The sequence below is a fragment of the Pezoporus flaviventris genome, unplaced genomic scaffold (assembly GCF_033815535.1).
Source record: "Pezoporus flaviventris isolate CSIRO_AGI_PZ_B2104156 unplaced genomic scaffold, CSIRO_AGI_Pfla_v1 ptg000021l, whole genome shotgun sequence".
Classification (NCBI taxonomy): domain Eukaryota; kingdom Metazoa; phylum Chordata; class Aves; order Psittaciformes; family Psittacidae; genus Pezoporus; species Pezoporus flaviventris.
In genome coordinates, this window is record NW_026892569.1 from 6,928,129 (window position 1) to 6,947,527 (window position 19,399).

The 19,399-nt window shown below is 46.8% G+C and overlaps 1 protein-coding gene and 1 long non-coding RNA gene across 7 annotated transcripts in view; one reads left to right on the forward strand and one right to left on the reverse strand.

Annotated features, from left to right (window-relative positions):
- Positions 1–1,419: 1,419 nt before the first annotated feature.
- Positions 1,420–2,424, reverse strand: LOC133270539 (uncharacterized). Its single transcript, XR_009743821.1, has 2 exons — positions 2,310–2,424; positions 1,420–1,763 (listed from the first exon to the last, which is right to left on the reverse strand). It is a non-coding gene; the product is annotated as an uncharacterized LOC133270539 (long non-coding RNA).
- The window catches only part of ADAMTS9 (ADAM metallopeptidase with thrombospondin type 1 motif 9), an 80,760-nt gene continuing 63,116 nt past the window's right edge, over positions 1,756–19,399 (forward strand). For 3 of the 6 annotated variants that reach the window (XR_009743820.1, XM_061455823.1, XM_061455820.1), the window contains exons 1-5: positions 2,191–2,886; positions 4,055–4,217; positions 17,518–17,804; positions 18,875–18,958; positions 19,056–19,177. Coding sequence is in view for 5 of the 6 variants with exons in the window: in XM_061455823.1 (XP_061311807.1) it covers positions 2,278–2,886; positions 4,055–4,217; positions 17,518–17,804; positions 18,875–18,958; positions 19,056–19,177 (1,265 nt within the window). In the remaining variant the exon portion in view is untranslated. Of the gene's footprint in view, positions 2,887–4,054; positions 4,218–5,511; positions 5,644–17,517; positions 17,805–18,874; positions 18,959–19,055; positions 19,178–19,399 lie in introns of those variants that run through there. The other 3 variants (XM_061455821.1, XM_061455822.1, XM_061455824.1) reach the window with 3 other exon arrangements.

The window sequence follows — 19,399 nt, forward strand, 5'->3', positions numbered from 1 at the left end:
CAACACACCCAACAGGCAGAGCTGGCCCACCCTGGCACTTCCAGGATACCTTTCTGCACCCACCTGAGCATGGGATATGGCTTCCCTCTCCTTTGCCATGACTTGTGGGGCGTTATCGCAAGCTCCAAGCACTCTTATATCCCTCTTCCTGTGAAGTCTGAAAGTTTGGGGGACACATGGAAGTTGTGGGAAGGTGTTGGAATGCACAGGATGCTCCCATTAGCCCAGTGGAGCAACACTGCAGCTCAGGAAACAGGTATTATTTCTGCTGTGAGTTAAGTCATTTTTGATGGTGAAATGGAAATCATGAAGAATCAGAGCAAGAAAACATGCCTGGAGTGAATTCCTGGGCTGCTAAACATTGATGTTGAGATTCCCCTTTTTGTTCATCCAGCAGCCCAAGGACCTTGGTGGCTTTTCCGCCTTAATCAGGACACAGCTCAGTGTGGGACGGGTGGGAATGCCCATACTCTTTCATGCTGAGACAGGAAAAGCCATGCAAGCCAGGAGTTTGCCTGGCAGCCTCAGCAGGCTTTGCAGATTGAAGTTATTTTAGAATAGTCTAGTCTTTCCTCTGAGGGTTTCTTTCTTAACATAGGGGCATGAGCAAGGAATTAGCTGCAAGGATAGGAAGATGTTACTTGTGCAGCCCTTTGTGTCATTAAAAGCAAATCTGGTCCAGGTCTGCTCATGAGCAGGTGAGTGCATAGAGATAAAACCACGTTCGGTCATAGGGAAGAGCTGCTTCTGGCAGAGGACAACATATACCAGAATGGGCACATCACTGCTCCTGCACACCCAGAGCAGAAGCAGGGAGATGCCTCTCTGCTCCTCAGATCTGGGGGACCATCAGACAGCCACAGCCATGCTCACACCAGCCTAAGACTGGACATAGTGAGAAGATCCAGTGCTGCTCTTGGAGCTGGCTGCATGCGAGGCAACTTAAGTCTGGAAGCATCCCAGCTTTGTCAAGCCCCTGAAGCCAACACGGGTGAGTTATCTTATTGCAAGCATCCAAGACTCGAATTAAGCATGGTTTGTAAGAGCAGGCACAATGCCATGCTGGAAGGTTACATGCCATTATGCCTTGCCCTAAAGGTGTGATGATTTGACTTGGGTCTCCACCAGCAAGGAGATTCCTGCACTGTGCCCTGTTGTGCAGAGCTGTGGCTGAGAGGCAGCCTGCCCAGGAGCTAATGGTTGAGGTTTGTTAGGACTTTGCCAGTTAGTTTAAAAGAGCCAGGAGGTGCTGTTTGGCCAGAAGTGGATTCTGAATTGATGTATTTTAAAGCTTTACCTTCCTGCAGCAAACATTTGTTCTTTGTCCCAAAGTCGAGTGAAGAAAGTGAACAACTTAAAACCAAGGTTTGGGGTTTTGGTTTAAGGAAGGGTAGAAGACAATGTTTAATTACATCGAACTCTAAAGGATGTCTTAGATTTCAATAGAAAAACTTCCAAATTGTAAACCAAAATAAACTCGGATAAAGAAAAAATCTTTCTTTTCCCTCAGAATGCTTGAAAGAAGGAAAATCATCAATTATGTAAGAAAGCTCGGCTCTCCTCTTGGCGAGTGACAGGGTCGCTCTTCCCCCAGGACCTTGCAGCTCAGTAGCAGCCGGTGACGCTACGCCCGGGCCACTTTGCCTTCTTAAATCCATCGGTGAGGAGCAGCGGGGGCCGCGGCAGAGGCCCCCGCAACCCGCCCCATCCCGTCCCGCAGCAGCGAGGGCTTTTCTTGGCGAAAACCTGCGATTCCGGCGTTCCTCGGGAATGAAAGAAAGTGACATGTTGGAAGTGGGGGGAGAAAGAGAGAGAGGAAGGGCTGTCCCTTCTGCAGGGCGGGATCTTTCCTCTTGCTTGATCTATGGAGCCCAGCCCCTTAAATTGGCTCCCGGGAGCGCCCCGGCCACCAGCCCGACGGGGGGAGAGGCGGAAAGCGAGGGAGAAGCAGGCAGGCGGGCGGGCGGCCGGATCCCCCGTCCCGGCCCGTCGGTGTCGGTCCCGGCCCGTCCGCCCCCCGCGCACCATGCGCGGCCCCCGGCGCCCCGCGCCCCTCCGGCCCGCCCGCCCCTAACGCCGCCCGGCTCCGGCGCCTTCCCCCGGCCGCGCTTCGGGGGGCGGGGAGGGGGGAGAAGGGGGCGAGAAGGAAGAAAAAAAGTAAGGATAAAAAACATAAGGGGGGGTGGGGGAAGGGGGACGAGAGGAAGAAGAAGGAGGAAAAGAAGAGCCAAGGGAAGCGGGGAAGGCTGCTCTCCTCTGAGGACAGCGCGCAGCACCATGCAGCTGGCGCCGCTGGCGCTGGCACTCACCACGCTCTTCATCGACGGCTTGAGGATAGGAGCGAGGAGGCAGAAGCTGCACCCCAGGCAAGGTAAGGGGGTGCTGGGGTTGGGGTACTGGGAGGGTGCTGGTGTGCTGCCCCCCCCCCCCCCCCCCCCCCGAGGGGTGGGGGGCTCGGCCTCCCCACTCAGGGGCGTGTGGTTCTCTTCCCTTGCAGCCAAGCTGCTGGAGAAGCTCAGCGAGTACGAGATCGTGACTCCTACCCGGGTGAATGAGTTCGGCGAGCCCTTCCCCACCGATGTCCACTTCAGGCGGCGGCGGCGGAGCACCAGCGCTGCCCCCGATGCCTGGATGGCCGCCTCCGCCGCCTCCCACAAGGCACACTACAGGCTCTCCGCCTTCGGGCAGCAGTTCCTCTTCAACCTGACAGCCAGCTCGGCTTTCATCGCCCCGCTCTTTACCGTCAGCCTCCTGGGAGAGCCCGCCGCCCACCAGCGGCGCCTGTACGCCGAGGCGGCCAACGCCGACGTGAAGCACTGCTTCTACCGCGGGCACGTCAACGCCCGCCCGCGGCACACCGCCGTTATCAGCCTCTGCTCCGGGATGGTGAGACCCGCGTCCCGGTCCCGCCGGGCGCCCAGCGGCGGCGCGCCGGGGCGGAAGCAAGGAGGAGGAGCGGGACGAGGGAGGGGTGGGCATTGGGATGGGGACGGCCCCTTCCCTCCGCCCGCGGAATAAGGGCTGGCGGCGCCGGCTCGCCCCTATCGGGGGTGACTTCCACCCCGCTTTTAGTATTCCGTCTGGTTCCGGCAGAGGGTGCTCCGCGGGTCTGGGGGGAAAAACTGCCACCCAGTGGCACCCCGGCGGGGAGGTCAGCGGGTCAGACACCCTCCTGGCCCCGGAGTGCTGGCGAGGGCTGCAAAAGGGTGATGGAGGCTCCCCACAGCGCTGACCCCAGAGCCGCCCTGCACCCCAGGGCATGGCCCACCGGGTGATAAAGGCACGCCGCCTGGCAGCCGCTCTTGGTGCCCTGCTTTGCAGGGGGATGTTAGCGAAGGAATGAGCAGAAGGTCCCAGCGGGGCTGACCTTTCTGGTGCCTTATAGCACCCTGGGTGCCTGTCCCAGGTGTGCCCAGGGGGGTCTCTGCTGTCTCCAGCTGGTTGGTCGCTCCCCTGAGTGTGTACACCCCAGCTAGTACACGTGTGTGTGCATGGGCATGCCTCCCTACCAGTTACTGGTCATGCATCCCAGTGTAGGATGGCTTTTAGTCTTGGATATCTTGTTTACATGCCAAATCCCTATGTTCATAGTCACATGCAACCAGGAGTGTTGGTGTTTTATCATGAGCTGGGATTTCAGTGGCTGGACACCTCCCTCTGGTCCTTACATGTGTGTTGAAAGCCTGTCTCAGGAAGAACTGCTGTATGAAAACCAGCAAAACCAGATAGAGTTGTACTGAGACCTCCGACATACTACAGCACCATCTCCCCTTGGGTAGGAGTGGTGTGGTAAATGGCACAGGGACAGGGTCTGGTAGACATGCCTCTCTTGTTCTTCTGACCTATGGGTTAGTAAATTTGCTTTCCGTAAATTGCAGTGGGATGGCTGCAGGGTGCAGTGCAGCCTGGTGTTGGTGTGATGGGACCTGAAGCTCACATGGGTTACTGCAGAACCAGGCACTCCCTCATTAACCACTCATTGCGTTGGGTAGTCCTGCTCCGTGGTTTGTCATTGCCCAAAGCTAACCCTCTGCTCCTCTCTGGTCCTTCTCAGCTAGGCACCTTCAAGTCTGACGATGGGGACTATTTTGTAGAGCCACTGCTATCACTCGAAGAACAGGAGTATGAAGAAGAGCACAATAAACCACATCTAGTCTACCGACACCGGACACCTCCAATGAACTCTTCGGGGGACAGGCAGACTTGCGACACTCCAGGTACACATTCTGTTACTGCTCTTGGTGACTTGGCACCTATGAAAGGGAACTCATGCAGTAAAAACAGTAAGTTTGGGTGGGGCACAAGGGATGTGGAGTTGAGGGACCCTCTAGAAATGGTGCTGCTGTGTGAGCTAGGACCGGGCTCGTGGTGGTACTGCTGTCCTGGAGAGATGTGGTGCGCCTGTGCTTCCTAGTAAGGGGTTAGAAGGAAGTTGTGGTCAGGAAAAATGTTAGGTTTCCGTTTCATCCCTGCTGAGGCTGGCAAGAGATCTGTTGGGCTGTCTTGCCTTAAATATCCCATGAACATTTCAACTTGCTTTGTGTCCTCTCCTACGTGTAATTTCTAACTATCCTAATCTAATTTGTTCTCTGTCTGAAATTATCTTTCTGTCCTTTAAATGACTTCTTGGTCTTGCTGTGCTCCTGGTCTTCCCTTCCCAAATGTGTTTGTGATTTGCAGTGTGTTATTTCTTTCTAGTGGAAATGAGAAGGTCCTAACACCAAGCCTGACAGTTCTTCCCTTATTAATCACTTTTCCATGGTTCATTTTCAAAGGCCTTTTTCCCTCATGGCCCTTTCTCCACCAGCACCATCTCCCTGACCTCCTCACTCCCTCTTTCTAGTCATCGCACATATGAAAGAGCACAAGGCTTTATCTCCCCTTCACTCGCCTTGGTGAGCAATAGCCTTGCTCCTACTGTCCCTATTATCTGCAGTGGCCTCCTGCTGCTCTCTGCTTCATTGACTTCCTGATTTTCACAACTAATCCTCTCCTTTGGCAGCAAATAACTAAGTTCTCTCCTGTTTCACCTACTGTTTTGCCCTCCTCCTTTGGCCTGCAGCTAGATCTGCAGGAGCTTTAAAGTCTAAACAGAGTAGACCTTGACTGACTTCCCTTGTGAAGGCTGCAAGCCGCTCATGTGCTGCAAAGTAGGTGGAGTTACTCAGGGAGTAAAGGTACCACTGGAGGAGAAGCGTGGTGCCAAACTCAGGCTTCATTTAACACGCGTGACTCATTTGGCACCCATGACTGTGGATTGTGGCTGTGCTGTTGAGTTGTCGGTCTGTTCAGCTTGAACTGATCGTGCTACCTCAGAAGATGCTCTGGTGCTCTGTGACCAGCCAGAGCCGATGCACTAGGAACATGTTTTTCTTCTAGAAGACATGTGGACACATGTCCACATACAGGCATACGTGCTGGGGGACAATGGTACCTCTCACAAGGCCATCGTTGTTTGTTCTTCCAAGGGTTGCTGCTGGACTATGCCATTCTGGTTTCTCTCTTCCAGCTGTTTCTGCTCCCTTCTTTGAGATCAGATGCAGGAGACTCAGAACAGTTGGAAAGAAACACGGAATCTGGCACATTGCATCAGTAGCCCTTGGAGGAACGGAGCAGCAGATCACAGGACTCATTGAATCGAAGGTAGCTGGGAGGGCTCTGGCTTTGGCTTGTGGACTTCACTCTGTGCCGTTATAACAGCCTGCTGTATTTCACACCACTGTCATAGCTTCCACTGAGGGTATTATTCTTCTGGATCATGATTCACATGAATAATGCTCCATCTATGGTATTATATATATGATGTATATCTCTCTCCTCTTTTCCAACATGCTTTGCCTCTTGCTTATCTTTATTTCCTTGCTCTTCTCAGTTGCTTCATGTAGTGGAGGGAGAAGATCTTGCCTCTCACATGCAAGCTTTAAGGCTCCAGATAGGTGTGACAGTTTTACTTGTCCTCCTGTCCTCTTTCTCTCCATCTCTTGCTTCCTCTTTCACCATTGTCCAAGGTTTTGAAACAGAATGACGTATGGTGAAGAATTCTTGGTCACTTAATTTAAGTAGCATGTGCAGAGCAGCTTGGGCAATGCTGAACCTTGGTGTTCCCTGTGGATCTGGTGGAAAGAAGGCATCTCACATGTCTTTGGAGCAGAGGAGAAAAAACAAAATCTGGTAGCACTCACTGTTTTGAACAGGGTGCATCTGTCACTCCCAGCAGAGAAGAATGGTTTCATGAGAGTCTGGGGGAGCTTGTTAGAGCTGTAGGTAGTTGTGTGAATCCAGGGAGAAGAATGTGTGAAAAGGTGCATTTGCTTTGCAGGCTTCTGGCAGGGATTGAAATTTGCTCAAAGAGGAAATTAATGCAAAGGAAATCTTTGGTACCACCCTGCAGTGAGCAAGGGAGCCTGCATTGCCGGGTACTGGGGCTATTAAGAACAGCTTTCTGATAGTCTTCTTCCTGGAAACGATTAATAAGCAACACACCGGTGTGCCCTTGCCATGATGATGTAATTATAGACTTATTGCAGTATCCAAGAAAAGTTTCCCTTGTGAGTTGACTGACAGATTGAGTAAAAGCTTTCATTTCCAGTGGTCTCCTGGTGTTACTTTTGGTTTTCAGCATCCTCAGGTCAGCTTAGAAAAACATGTATTTGATTTTCTATAGAAGTTTTAATTAGCCATTTCTGATAATGGTTTTAGGTCCTCTGACATACGAGATACTCTGCAGATGTTGTGAAAAAAGGCCTTTCTTCTCTGAACGCTGATGGATATCTAATGCAAACTGTGCTCTGAATATGAACTTTCATAGCACAAACCAGGGTCTCCTGGCAATGCACTTCAGCGTCTGGTGTATAGCTCAGCCACCGCAATAAAAACTTTTGACAAAGTTTTCCTTGGGGTAACAGGTTAATGTAGTTTCAGTCATAGGAAATGGTGCAATTTCTCCTCCTTCCCGTCTTTTAGTTAGTACCGTGAATCAATTTGTCATCTGGTCAAGGATCTGGCAGAATAATTAGTTGCACTTTACTGAATAACCCTGACGGGATGAAGGCTTGGCCTGGTTGAGAGCGTGATGTCAGTAGGTGCAGCGCCGCTACCACCCATCGCTTCATGATAGCAAGCTTTTCCGATCCAAATTATTAATATCCGCTTTTTTGAGGTGGAGGAGGAAGGGAAAAGAAATTCTGATCCTAAAAAAAGAAGAAAAGGAAGTGGCTCATTGCGAAGCTGGAGAGTGGAGCTTTCCTGCGCCCTGCGGAGGAACAATCTGACTCCGATGATAAAAGGCGCGTAGCTGCATCCTGCAGCTGTGTCCCTCTGTGCCGGCCGGTACTGGGGGGCCAGCAGCAGCAATCTGACCGGCCCATCCAGTCTGACCTCCTGCGAGGAGCAGACCTGCCAGCCCTACCCACTGGTTTCCATGTGAAACCCCAAAGGTTTGGTATGGCAGAGAGATGTCCAACTGCAGATGCTAACGTCACACTGCCTCTAGTCATCACCTGAGTAAACCACTTTGGGCCACCTCTTGCTCTGCATCTTGTGTCCCTTTCTACTGCCTCTTCTTTCTCTCATGTTTCCCACATTTTCTGTCATTGATATGTTTTTTTAGGTATATTTTGGTTGTTGGATTCTCTGGAGCTCTTCCAGTTTTCTTTGGTTTTGTGGTAGCATTAGCGTTTTACTGAGTCTTATTCAACCATTCTGCTTGTTGGCCACCCCTTGTTCTGAGACAGATTGGCCTCCACCTGCCTGGTGGCACCAAAGCACAGTTGCCTTGTGCCCATGACTATAAATGCAAGAGTTGGGCTTTCTTGTCTCCCCAGTTCTGCTGCATGCTCAGCTATTTCATTGCTCCAGACTTTGCCAATTCCTTGTTGCTTTTACTGTGACCCTGTTGCGGTGCTCCTGAATGAACTCTTTTGGGGCAGCTCCTTGTTTGTTCCCACTGCATTCATTTTACTGCTCTCCTGATCTGTGCTTTCCATTTCCTTCCCAGCTTTGTCAGTCAAATACCTCCCTGTTTCATAATTCTTTTATATTCAAGACCCAGCAGTGGCTAAGATGAATGAATCAAGGACTAAATCTTTAGTGAGCATTAGCTGTTCCCATGACTTGTTGCTGGTCAGCCATGCCTGTCCTGAGGCTGGCGTGTCAGATGTGGGCTCCAAGGCTGCGTGTGAGGATCTTGCACTAAGTCCTGGCTCCTTAATGAGAGTGCTTAAAGTGGGAATATTCACCACGGGCAAAACTCCTCATGCAGAAGCAGCAATAACACTCCAACGGTGCCAAACTAGCAGGAAGATGATTAGAGCTTTCCTGTTTCTGGAGGAGAGCCAAGGGGCTGCAGTCAGCAAAGAGGCCTTCCAGCAATTCTCGCTGAGGTGGTGAGGGTTTGGAAATGGGCTCAGAGGAGCACAGGACAGAGCGGATCTTACCTGGGCAGAGCTGGCTGCTGGCAGAGGTGGGAAAGCCCAGTGACTCAGCTGCTGAGGTTGCTTTCCAAAACTCATATGCATTACCAGCACAGAGAGCTGCTGGGCACAGCCTGGAGGCTTAGCACTTCCCAGAAACAGATGTAAAAGGGTCTCAAATTTGCAGCTGGGTATTTAGCTGCAAGGTGTTAAAGCAGTTGGACTATTCAGGAGGCAGCACATGTGTACTGCAGCTCCAAAAAGGCAAGGCTGTGTACTCATATGGGTGAGGAGGAGAAAAGAAGCTGTGTGCGTGTAAGTTGTGTTGAAAAGGTTGCTGTAAAAAGCACAAGACAAATCAGCGTGAACCAAGTCTTGCCGCCGAGCTAGCATGACATGGGCTTAATCAGTAATATGTCACTGATTTTACAGTTGCATTAATGAGTAATTTGTAACAGATTACCCTTTCATAGTAAATGTAACAACCCTTCACACTGAACGTGACACTGGGGAGCCCCCAGAGCAAAGGAGTGCTGCCCTGGGTCTTGGGCAAGCAAAAGGTGCTGCCAGCCCCATGACTGCGATCTTCTTTCTGCATGATAATTAGCATCAGCCTGCTCAGCTATTACAGATAGTTGTCATCTCTTTCCCAGTGCCACCCAGATGGAAAGAGTCATTGATGAACCCACGGCACAAGGAGGAGATGGTCCTGCCACTGTGTTCCCATGTGCTTGAGGAGTGGCCAGGTTGAGGTTGATAGAGTGTGGGTCAGCTAATGTGTTACCGGTGCTGTGACCAAGGAGGTGGCATGGGTGAGGATGTGTTGGGGGTCTGGCACCATGGCTGAAGCCTGACTTTGTCCCTTTCCATGTATCATGGTCTCTTTGTTCAGGTAGGTGATAAGCTCTTTCTCCAGCCTGAGCTGCAGTTTGAGGTATATATCCCATGTTAGGACTGTCAATGGTGGGAACTGTGGCCAAAGAGGCCAGAGGTGGAAAATTTCATACTCATTCTTCAGACCACTTATACATGTTACAGTCTCATTTTATAGCAGGTTTGAGGCAGAAACTTTAAATGTCCTTTTCCACAGGACTCAATGTTTGTGTTCTGGTGACTGGTCCATGATGTAATCCCAGCTCCTTTTCAGTCAAGCTGTTGGTCTAAAGCCCTCTTGTATTTTTGCTGTTCCTTTTGGACCATTTGTCTTCATTCTATCTGTGACCTTACTTTGGTTTTCAACTCCTCCATCCAGCAGAACTTCACATTCTAGGCGTCTGGTTTCCAGGCAGGTCTTCAGGCAAATTCTGTGGTGCTGGGTCTCACGTAGCCTTGGGTTTGCAGGAGATCTGCAGGGAGGTTTCCCTAAGCCTTTGCTTCCAGGTTGAGCAATCCCTGTGCTCTTTCAAATGTCTGTTTAAGCCGTCAGCTTTGCTTTTGGCCTCAGGGTAAAACATTGACTTCGTTCTTTCCCTCAGAAAAGTTTCTCATCTTGAGGAAGTGAATTGTAATTTATACTAAGATAGTAATTATTTCAGGTTTCCTTCCCTCCCAAAACCGGCGAATGAGAGAGTTACGTCACAAGTCCCATATGCTAATGTAATTAATTCTATTTCTGGCTTCCTATTGAGGTAATAGCGCAGTAACAGCCAACTAGTACTTGCTCAGATGGGCCTGGGATGTCAAGCATAAGCTTTTCCCATACTGACTTAGGAAGGGATCAGGCTGGGATGTTTGTGCTATCTTGCTGTGTGCTGGCAAGTGAAATAAGGTATTAGACTGACTTTGGTTAAAAAATGTGATTACAGCCAGTAATGCAGATCCCATACTGTAGTTTTGTTTTAAAATTTTTCAATGTGAGTTACAAGTGAGGTGCATGAATTATCTTGTTGTTAATATTAAAAATGTAGCAAGTCTGGTACCCTAATGGTGGAAAACCAAGATTGTGGCTGAGCAAGTCATTATTGCTTGGTTATTGTTTTGCAACTTGAGCATGGTAAGTGAAGAGAGTTAAATTACTCTCCTGCAATCAAAATTGATGTAACTGTGATTTTTCAACTACTTTTACATCGCCTGTGTGGACATCCACTGAGGAAGGGCAGGTGGGAGAAGCAGGGAGGTATCAGTTGGGTCCTTTCCATCTGTACCCCATAGCATATACTAGTGAAAGCAAACAGGCTGACTATTCTGTGACTTCTGTGATGCCCCATCCCTGGCAGTGTTTAAGGCCAGGTTGGATGAGGCTTGGAGCAACCTGGTCTAGTGAAAGGTGTCCCTGCCCATTGCAGGGGGTTAGAAAATGATGATCTTTAAGGTCCCTTCCAACCCAAACCATTCAGTGATTTTATGTTTTTCTTTCCACGTGCCTGTATTGTCATTACCAGTTAAGTTTCTTTCTTTCTAATGGGATTTTTTTCTGATCTTTTGATCTTTGAGTGAGTTTAGTACAAGGCTGTGGTGATCCCAGTGTTGTTCCTGTTGGCATGGTACCTCCTAGGTATCACTAGACATGGACATGGATAACGTGTTGGTGCACTTGAGGCTGTCACGCATTGGGAGTTGAATTAAGAGCAAGCAAACAAGCTTAGTATTTCAGGTGCTCCTGTGGTTTGCAAAGCAGAAGTCAGGTTCAGCAAGTGCAACCTCTAGAGTGCTGCAGGCAAATAGGTTTAATTAGCCCTGGCAGTGCCAAAGGCAGCAGCTCTGGCTTTTTTCCTGATGTACTGAAATACCACCAGTGTATGTCAGTGTGCCCATGGTATATTCATACCAGTGGCACCCACAGCCTGGCTCAAATACATGTCTACTCACAGATGAAACGCTGCAATGTACTTTAGCGATCTGCCCAACCCCATAAAGTATCAGGGTGGGTTTCAAGCTATTTTGCCATGTTTTTTCAGTCATTCTCCATGGCTAGTTTATTTTTCTTCTTGAATCAGTGGATTATGGAACTGGTATCAGTGAATTTCAGCACTGTAGCTTTCTGTCAACTGTACCTTAAACCAATTTTGAACCACTACAATGGTCCTTTTCTGCCTTGCGGTTGTGAGGTGCAGTTATTTACTTATTTCTTTTCTGTAAGATGATCTTGAATCATTTTCTGCCACATGGTCAGCTCACATGTTCCTATCTGCTTTCTTAAAGAGGCAATTTATTGTTTTGTTCATTAATCTGGTTTCTGTCTACTGTGTGAAATTGATAGCTGGTTTCACATACAACTTTTTACCTTAGGCAGAAAAGAATTCTTTAAAGCTGGAATGCATTCTGACATACATCATCAGGAAAGGAAATGTCTGGAGTATGTGTGGTCTTTGGTGCTTGCATGGCATAAAAACAGAGAGTATTTTCTTACTGAGAGAAGTTGATTGGTGCTAATTGCAAGTCCATGGTTCTCAAGCATTCTGGTTCAAGCAGCAGGAAGAAAGGCGGGATCACCCTGAATGACATAGGTGGGCTCAGCATCACATTGAGCCTTGGCAGCTCCAAGGCTGAGTCCTTATGGCCAAAGCCACTGCAGGTGGTAGTGGCTGATTTTTGTATCAGTGATGCTTCATGCCAGTCTAAACTGCTCATGGCTCTGTAGTGTTGCTTTCTGGCCTTGAAGAGTATTTTCATAGGCTACAAACACAGATTCCAGGCTCTGGGCTTGACATGGGGGACATCTTCAGCACCGTGCTCCTGGGCACGGACCTTTCTGAGCATCTTAACATTGCTCCAGTTGGAGATCTAGGAAGCCACTTAGTGAAGTGTACCTATGTAACTCAAAGGGGAGGAAGGCAAGAAATTATCAAGGTGTACCTGGGTAATGAGGGCTTGTGATCTGTTCCTGGAAACATTTCTCTTAATAGCAAAGAAAACTTCTCTGTAGAAGCCCATTATTTTGATGCTCCTGGAACAGTCTGGGAGGGAACACTTTTGAGCCCATACCATAGTATGAACAATATGGGCAAAATTGAACTATTTCTCTTTCATATTTCTCTAATAGTGGCACAGTCTGATATTTTACTGCATTTTCAATAGTTCCAACTGTGAAAGTTTGATCTATGCAGTTTCGTCCAGCTCTTGCTGATGAAGGCTGATACTTCAGTTGATCTCTCTGTTAAATAGGTTCAGATTAATTTGCATTTGAACACTTTCTGGTTTGCAGATTAGAATAATTAGGCAAATTTTCATTTCCACTCTTGGTGCAGGATATCTTTCTCTTTGGATACTGGGTGGCCCCTATCCTTCATTTCCCTTCTGATGGAGGTCACTGATGTCACCTCTAAAGCCTGTTTCCCCTTTCTATCTATAGCAGCAGCTCCAATTGCACAGCCACAGAGCTATCCAGAGGGAAGGCAGGATTAGTCCTGCTCATAGTTGTCTCAGTGTGGTGCAGGTCATGGCAGTTGCTGCTCCCACATTACCATTCCTGGTGAGCAGCTGCTGGCAGCAGACGGATATCTGTATCTGTAGGTATATTGAAAGAAAGATAGAGATATAAAGCATATTGATAGAGAATTAAAGCAGACCTAAAGCTAAGAAAAATCATTTGGTCCAGCTTAGGACCTGTGTGGGTCTTCAAGAGGAGTCAGTTTCCATCCCGTTTCCTGGCAAAGGGAGCCTAAAAACATGGTTTGATTTCAGCCAGTCTGACCTCTGTATGAAGAAGACCCATTTTGCCTCTTGCCTCTCTTTTCCAAGTGATGACAGACACTTCAGTGGCTGCTGTTGTACCAGCTACAGACAGCAAATTCAGACCAGCCAACTGTAGCTGTAGCTTGTACTGGAGTGCTTGAACAAGGTTTGCTGCAGTGGCTCCTGCAGGTCACACACTGACTGGAGGTGTGCAATAAATAACTTCCAAATGATGGTTTTATCATCTGTGCAGCTGGATCAGAGTAGGTCTAAGAGTGCTATGGGCCAAGCACTGAGTGTCAAACTGTGTTCAATATCCTAGGTCATACATTCAGGAAAGGTCTGATAGTAGGTTAATTTGAAAGGACCATGCTCCATTTCTAGCTTGGAGTAGTTGTTAATGTTATTAGCTTGAGAAATAGATTATTTTCCCCCCTCATGAACTCTTTTATGTCTCTTTTTTGGTGACTGTCTTCCCCCTGTTATGTGCAGCTTTCATGAACTTGGAGCTGAACTGCAATTGCTTGCATTGTCACATGCCTTATTTAATTGTGCAAATTGCTTTCTATTCCAAGGACAAGTTAATGTAGAAATGGAAAGAGTTAGAACTGTTGGGATAAGCGATCACGCTTTCTTTTAATTTTTGGGTTTAACATAACAATAGCTACTATTTCAAAAGCAGTCCCTTGTTGACGCGGGAGTCACGGACAACGCAGAGATGATCAATGTGATCAAGCGATTGCCAAATTTATTACAAAGCCTTAACTCCTTATATACTATTTCTTACATGCAGTTACAGTGATTCGGCATATTATGATTGGATACATGTCTTGAAGAACCTCAGTGACTAACATATAATTGGTTAAGCACAGGTGTGAGAACTTGACCTCAAAAGCTTGCCAACAGTCCACAGTTCTCATTAACTCAGTGAATTCCAGCTTCTTCTTATCTTGCTTGCTTAAGCTTCCTCGGGCCTCTCATGGCCTTGCTGTATCTTTCAGGATTATTCAGAGTTTATGTAGCAGTTATCCATTCTCCTGTGAGAACACTGTCTCCACAGTCCCTGGCTCTGCCCTGTCACCCCTTCATGCAGGCAAAGTACTCAGTCTGAGTCTCCTCTGCCCTCTCCCTTGGGATAGATTCAAAGTCCATTAATCAGTGGAAATCATCCATAAGTCAGCTCAGTGGGCTCTGGGCTGAGGCTTCTAGTGCAAGTGGGAAGATGCCATCAAGGAGGAATTATCCCTGTCACAGGATTGGGTCTCCTTTATAAGTCCCACATAACAAAGAAAAAACCAGGCAGAAAGAAAAATGGACATAGACCTCCAGCTCTGTCTAAAGACAGTGCAAACACCATAGACTAGCTTAGTAAAGCAAGCTGTTAAATGGACATTATTCCAGCAGCCTTTTAGCCACCTCTTGAATGAGCATTAACTGCTGAATCAGTGCATAGGCTCACCCAGTACTTGAATTATTGATGTGTAGTTTGCATGGGTTTAAAGTGTTGGTCTACCCATTGGGCTTAGGTTTTTTTGCAGATTAAAGCAAATGTTTTATTACTTCAACCCAACTGATTCCTGCCATGTGTAGATAGATGTTTTTCAGGTCGTTTGCAGAGATTGAGAGCTTGCCAAGCAAACCATTCTTCCTGATTTCTGTTAATATATTAACACAATAGGAAACTTAAAAAAAGGCAAACCCAGGTGGAAAAACATTGCACCCTTTTTTGGTGCTGTGTGTGGCAGTAGGAAGCAGTCACTATAAAACTGAACTTTTCTTCTGTAACTTGAGAAAATCTCACTTCTGCTTGATTCAATGGCAGTGTGCTGCACCATTCAATAAGGGTATGGCTGTTGTGGCCATTGTAACAGAGCAAGATAACAGCAGCACCAGGCACAGGGAGTACTGGCAGTGCCTGTATGCAACTCCCATTAATGCTGGTGGGGTTTTATGGATGGGTTGAGAGCAGTGCCCTGCCATTAGTGTTTAATTTTTTACAGGTGAATGTGCACCATCTCTGAGTGTAGTTACATGCAAGAAAGATGGGTGAAGATAACAGTTCACTACTGTCAAAGTCCAGGAGTGGCTTTACATATAATGCACCCCTGCTGTGTGCTTGGTTTTACAGTAACTAGGCTGGCAAACATACTGTATGTGACTTGTCCAAATAGTGAGCTGTAAGTGTTGGAGTGATTCATACCTGGAAAATAATGTCAGCTTTTGAAGGGATGATGGGGCTGACTTTATCTATGTGCTGGACAGGGGAAGTGCAGATACTGTACTGACACTTGGCAGTGTTAGGTTAGCAATTGGACTCAATGATCTTAAGGATCTTTTCCAACCTAAATGATTTTGTGACACTGTGCCTGATCTCTGCAAAAGGAAAAAGGCAGTTTTTCCTCTGTGCTGGGCATAGCTGCCTGTGTTGGGCTGTGGTCCTGCACAGTACGTCAGGTTGAGGCTCTTAGAATCAGACCTGGCATTTCATGGGTTTTGGGTTTTGGGGGAGTTTGAGGTTCTTTTTTGAGCATGTGCCAGCACTAGCTGCAAGATTTCAGTGCAAGCCTAGTCAATATCAACAACTCAAATACCTCCTGTATAACCACTTTCTCTCCAAAGAATCCTTTGCATGGAGGAGAAGATGCCTTAGCCCCATGGTTCCATCTGGGGCCCTATGGAGCCATGGTGGTGAATAGGTGAATAGAAATCTGCCTTCACACTGCAGCCTTGCCTTCAGCCTCACTTGAGCTCTGTTGGTCATCTCCTCATCCTTAATGCATTTTCTTTTAGCACTTCTATTTTTAAGTTGGATATTTAAAAGGAAAATTTAAGGGACTGGCTGAGGGTGCAGAGAGGAGGGGAGCTGGTTGAAGGGCTGTTAGCACTTGCTCCTAAGTCTGGTCTTCTTCACACCTTTAAGTTATTTGTATGCATAGTTGGCTTCCTGCACTGGTTGGCACTGAATGAGTCAGGATAATGTCATGGTTGCCCACAAAGCGGTGCCAGCTTAAGAGCACAACCTTGCCAACACAAGGCCATTGATTAGTGCAGAGGAACTAGGGCAATCCAATTATAACCACAAATGCTATTGGCTTTCTCAAATTCTTAGTCAAATAACTGCAGGCTCTCTGCTGTATTAAGGTGGTCTGGACTATATCAAGAAGGGAATTCATAGGACTCTAGGTAGTGCAGAGTAAACAGGATTTAATTCTTGAATACTGTATTGCCTATTTACACATAGGACAAAAGGATAGTATTTTTCAAATAGGTAGAAGCTGGCTGACCCCCTTTGCCTGCCCTTGATATTGGAGAATGTCTTTTATATGTCCTTTTTTGGAAATTATTACAAAATATCCTAAGAGGAAACTACACAGGAAAAATAGCTAAGAAGTTTCCTATCATTTTGATCTTGTTTGAGCATTGAGTATTCCTTTGTTCCCTAATATTATGCTTCCTCTAACCTACTCAGTGGGTCAGATAAGGAAATGTGATATTTTCCACCACCATGATGAAATTAGGCTAAAGCTACAAAGATTGTGAGGGTTGTAGCCTAGAGTCTTAGATGAGTAGTTCAGATCTGGCCTTATATTAAATGCAGAAGCAAATAGTCTCTCATGGATGAATCACACTCAATTAGCTACTTCCTATGATGAACTGATTAAAAATTAAGTGGCATCAAATAAGATTGATTTTGCTCTTACATTTAAATAATGCTATAATTACATACTAATCAGATGGTAAATCTTAATTGTACACGTTCCATATGTTTTATTTGCCTGTTCTCCCTCTTCACTTTGTCGTCTTTGTATCAGCATGGAGTATATTTTCAGGCTGCTTTTATGTTTGGCCTAATTGAATATCAAAAGCAGTATATGTGAAACTTCCTGAATTCTATTCTTTAGCCAGTGGCAGCTGTGCTATTAGATGACCTTTACCATTCCTGTAGCACAGAATAATAAAGGGAGGGGGGGAATTGAAGCCCAGCCATGTTATTGTTAGAGACAGAAATAAATCATATATAATTGCTTTGCTATGAAGGCCAAATCCTGCCGTCCTTCATGCCTGAGTTAGAAATACAGGATTTGGACCTTTGTTTCCTGTGGTTTCCTGGCCACCTTGGACGTGCCCAGAATCCTCACACTGTCGCTGCGGTGGCTAATTACCATCATGGGGCTCACGTCGTGTTAAACTGAATGGCAGCCCAGGCTCCATCCCTCCTGCATGGGCAAGGAGACAGCTCTGCTGCAGGGAAACTTCATGGGAATGTCCATCTTGAAGTGCCATTGACTTCTGTAAGGTTAGTTTAAAGATTAAGAAAAGCCTTAGATGTTGGATTACATGGTGGCCTTCCACAGAGTGCTTCTGGTTTGGGTACTTGTTTGTAACAAGCCTGCTGACTCTTTATTGAAGTGAAATAGCTATTTTGACATGTGGTATTAACTTTATTCACTCCAAATTGCACTTGGTGTTTTTGTCTGCTTTTCAATCATAGATCATGAACACAGTCACAAAAAGAACAAGCGGAAACACTGGAGAAGAGAGTGGGCCGAAAGCAGTATATTATCTGACGTGGAAATGTTGAAACACAGTCTGGAAGTGAATTCATTTTCTGCAGATAGCAACAAGACTGGGAACATCATTGAAAAGAAGAGCCACAAACGAACAAAGCGGTTTCTCTCCTATCCTCGGTTTGTGGAAGTGATGGTGGTGGCTGACAGCAGGATGGTTGCCTACCATGGAGCTAATCTACAGCACTATGTCTTAACGTTAATGTCAATAGTGAGTAATTCAACTAGGAGGAGTACATTTACCCACGGATCATTTTCTAGGCATCACAGAGCACACTTTCTGCTGTGTTCATGTGCAGTACCATCAGTTTGCCTAGGCCAGGCATGGAGATAGTGCTGGGATTAGAGTACAGCTTGGAATCACTAGTCAGAGTTGTCTTTCTTCCCAGACTTTTCCTACATCTCTCCCTTCCACCTTTCCAAACACCAAGCATTAAGAGAAATATCACTGGCCCTTCAGTCCATGTCTTCTTTTTATTTAAGCCCATGTGAAATAGCAACTGAATTAAAAAGGTACTTTGGGAAGTGTGCCTTCCAAGGGACTGATGCTAGCAAGTTACACAGGTGCCTACCTTCCCTTGCTGTTGCAAGGAGAAGCAGCCTGTGGTCACCTGGATCCTTAGCATAGTGCTGGGATGGGCTTTCCTGGCAGAGAACAAGCATTTTAGTAGCTGCTGGTACTAGGATGCAGTAGTACCATCCCCAGATAAGCAGCTCTGTAGATGCAGAGTGACTGGAATGAATATCTATCTTCCATAGTTGTGTCACTGGAGGGATTTTCATCCTGTTTGAAGGTAGAAGTGCAGTGAATATGTGGTCTAAAACTTTCTACATCAAAATGAGGTAGTTGGGAGAATAAGTTGCTTTTGACAGTCTTGATTGGTGGTCATTGTATCTCAGAGCAGAATGATCCTGTAATTTGGTGAAATGTGCACTAAAGCAAAAGGAAATGTCTGGTTTCTAAAATACCAGCAGGTTTGCCTCATTCTGAAATTGTGCTTCTGGCAGGAGGTCTCTCCAAGTAGCATCAGAGCACTGAGTGGGACAGAAGAGCAGCTCTGGGATAAAACAGTTACAGAATGGAAAACATAGACTCATAGAATCATAGAATAGTTAGGGTTGAAAAGGACCTTAAGATCATCAAGTTCCAACCCCCCTGCCATGGGCAGGGACACCTCACACTAAACCATCTCACCCAAGGCCTCGTCCAACAACGTGTTGTCTTAGTTGTTTCTTTCCTTGAATGTTAACAATAATTCTGAACAATTCTATTTGAATCAGGTGGCTTCTATCTACAAAGACCCGAGCATTGGAAATTTAATTAATATCGTTATTGTGAAATTGGTGGTGATACATAATGAACAGGTAATGGAAGCGATTTTCTTCACCTGCTGTTTGACAGTGATGTTTGTAGTGGGCATTGCGACGAATAAGTAAATTCCTGCTGTGTGTTTCTTATTAGGATGGTCCTGCAATATCTTACAATGCCCAGACAACACTAAAAAACTTCTGCCAATGGCAGCAATCACAGAACCACCCTGAAGGAAGTCACCTTCAACATGATACAGCTGTGCTTGTTACCAGGTATGGTGAATATTCTCATGAAAACTATAGCCTGTCATACATCAGAGGCTGTGAGCATGTCACATATCCATCTATGGGAAATTATTAGGTTTGGATGTGGGTGCAGTGACATTTGCAATTGTGGGAGCAGTGTAACTGTGAGCTGAATTGGGATAGTGTGACCAACATAGCGATAGATGACTGAAAGCTTCGGGACTGTCCAAGTTCTGCCTGTGGGTTCAC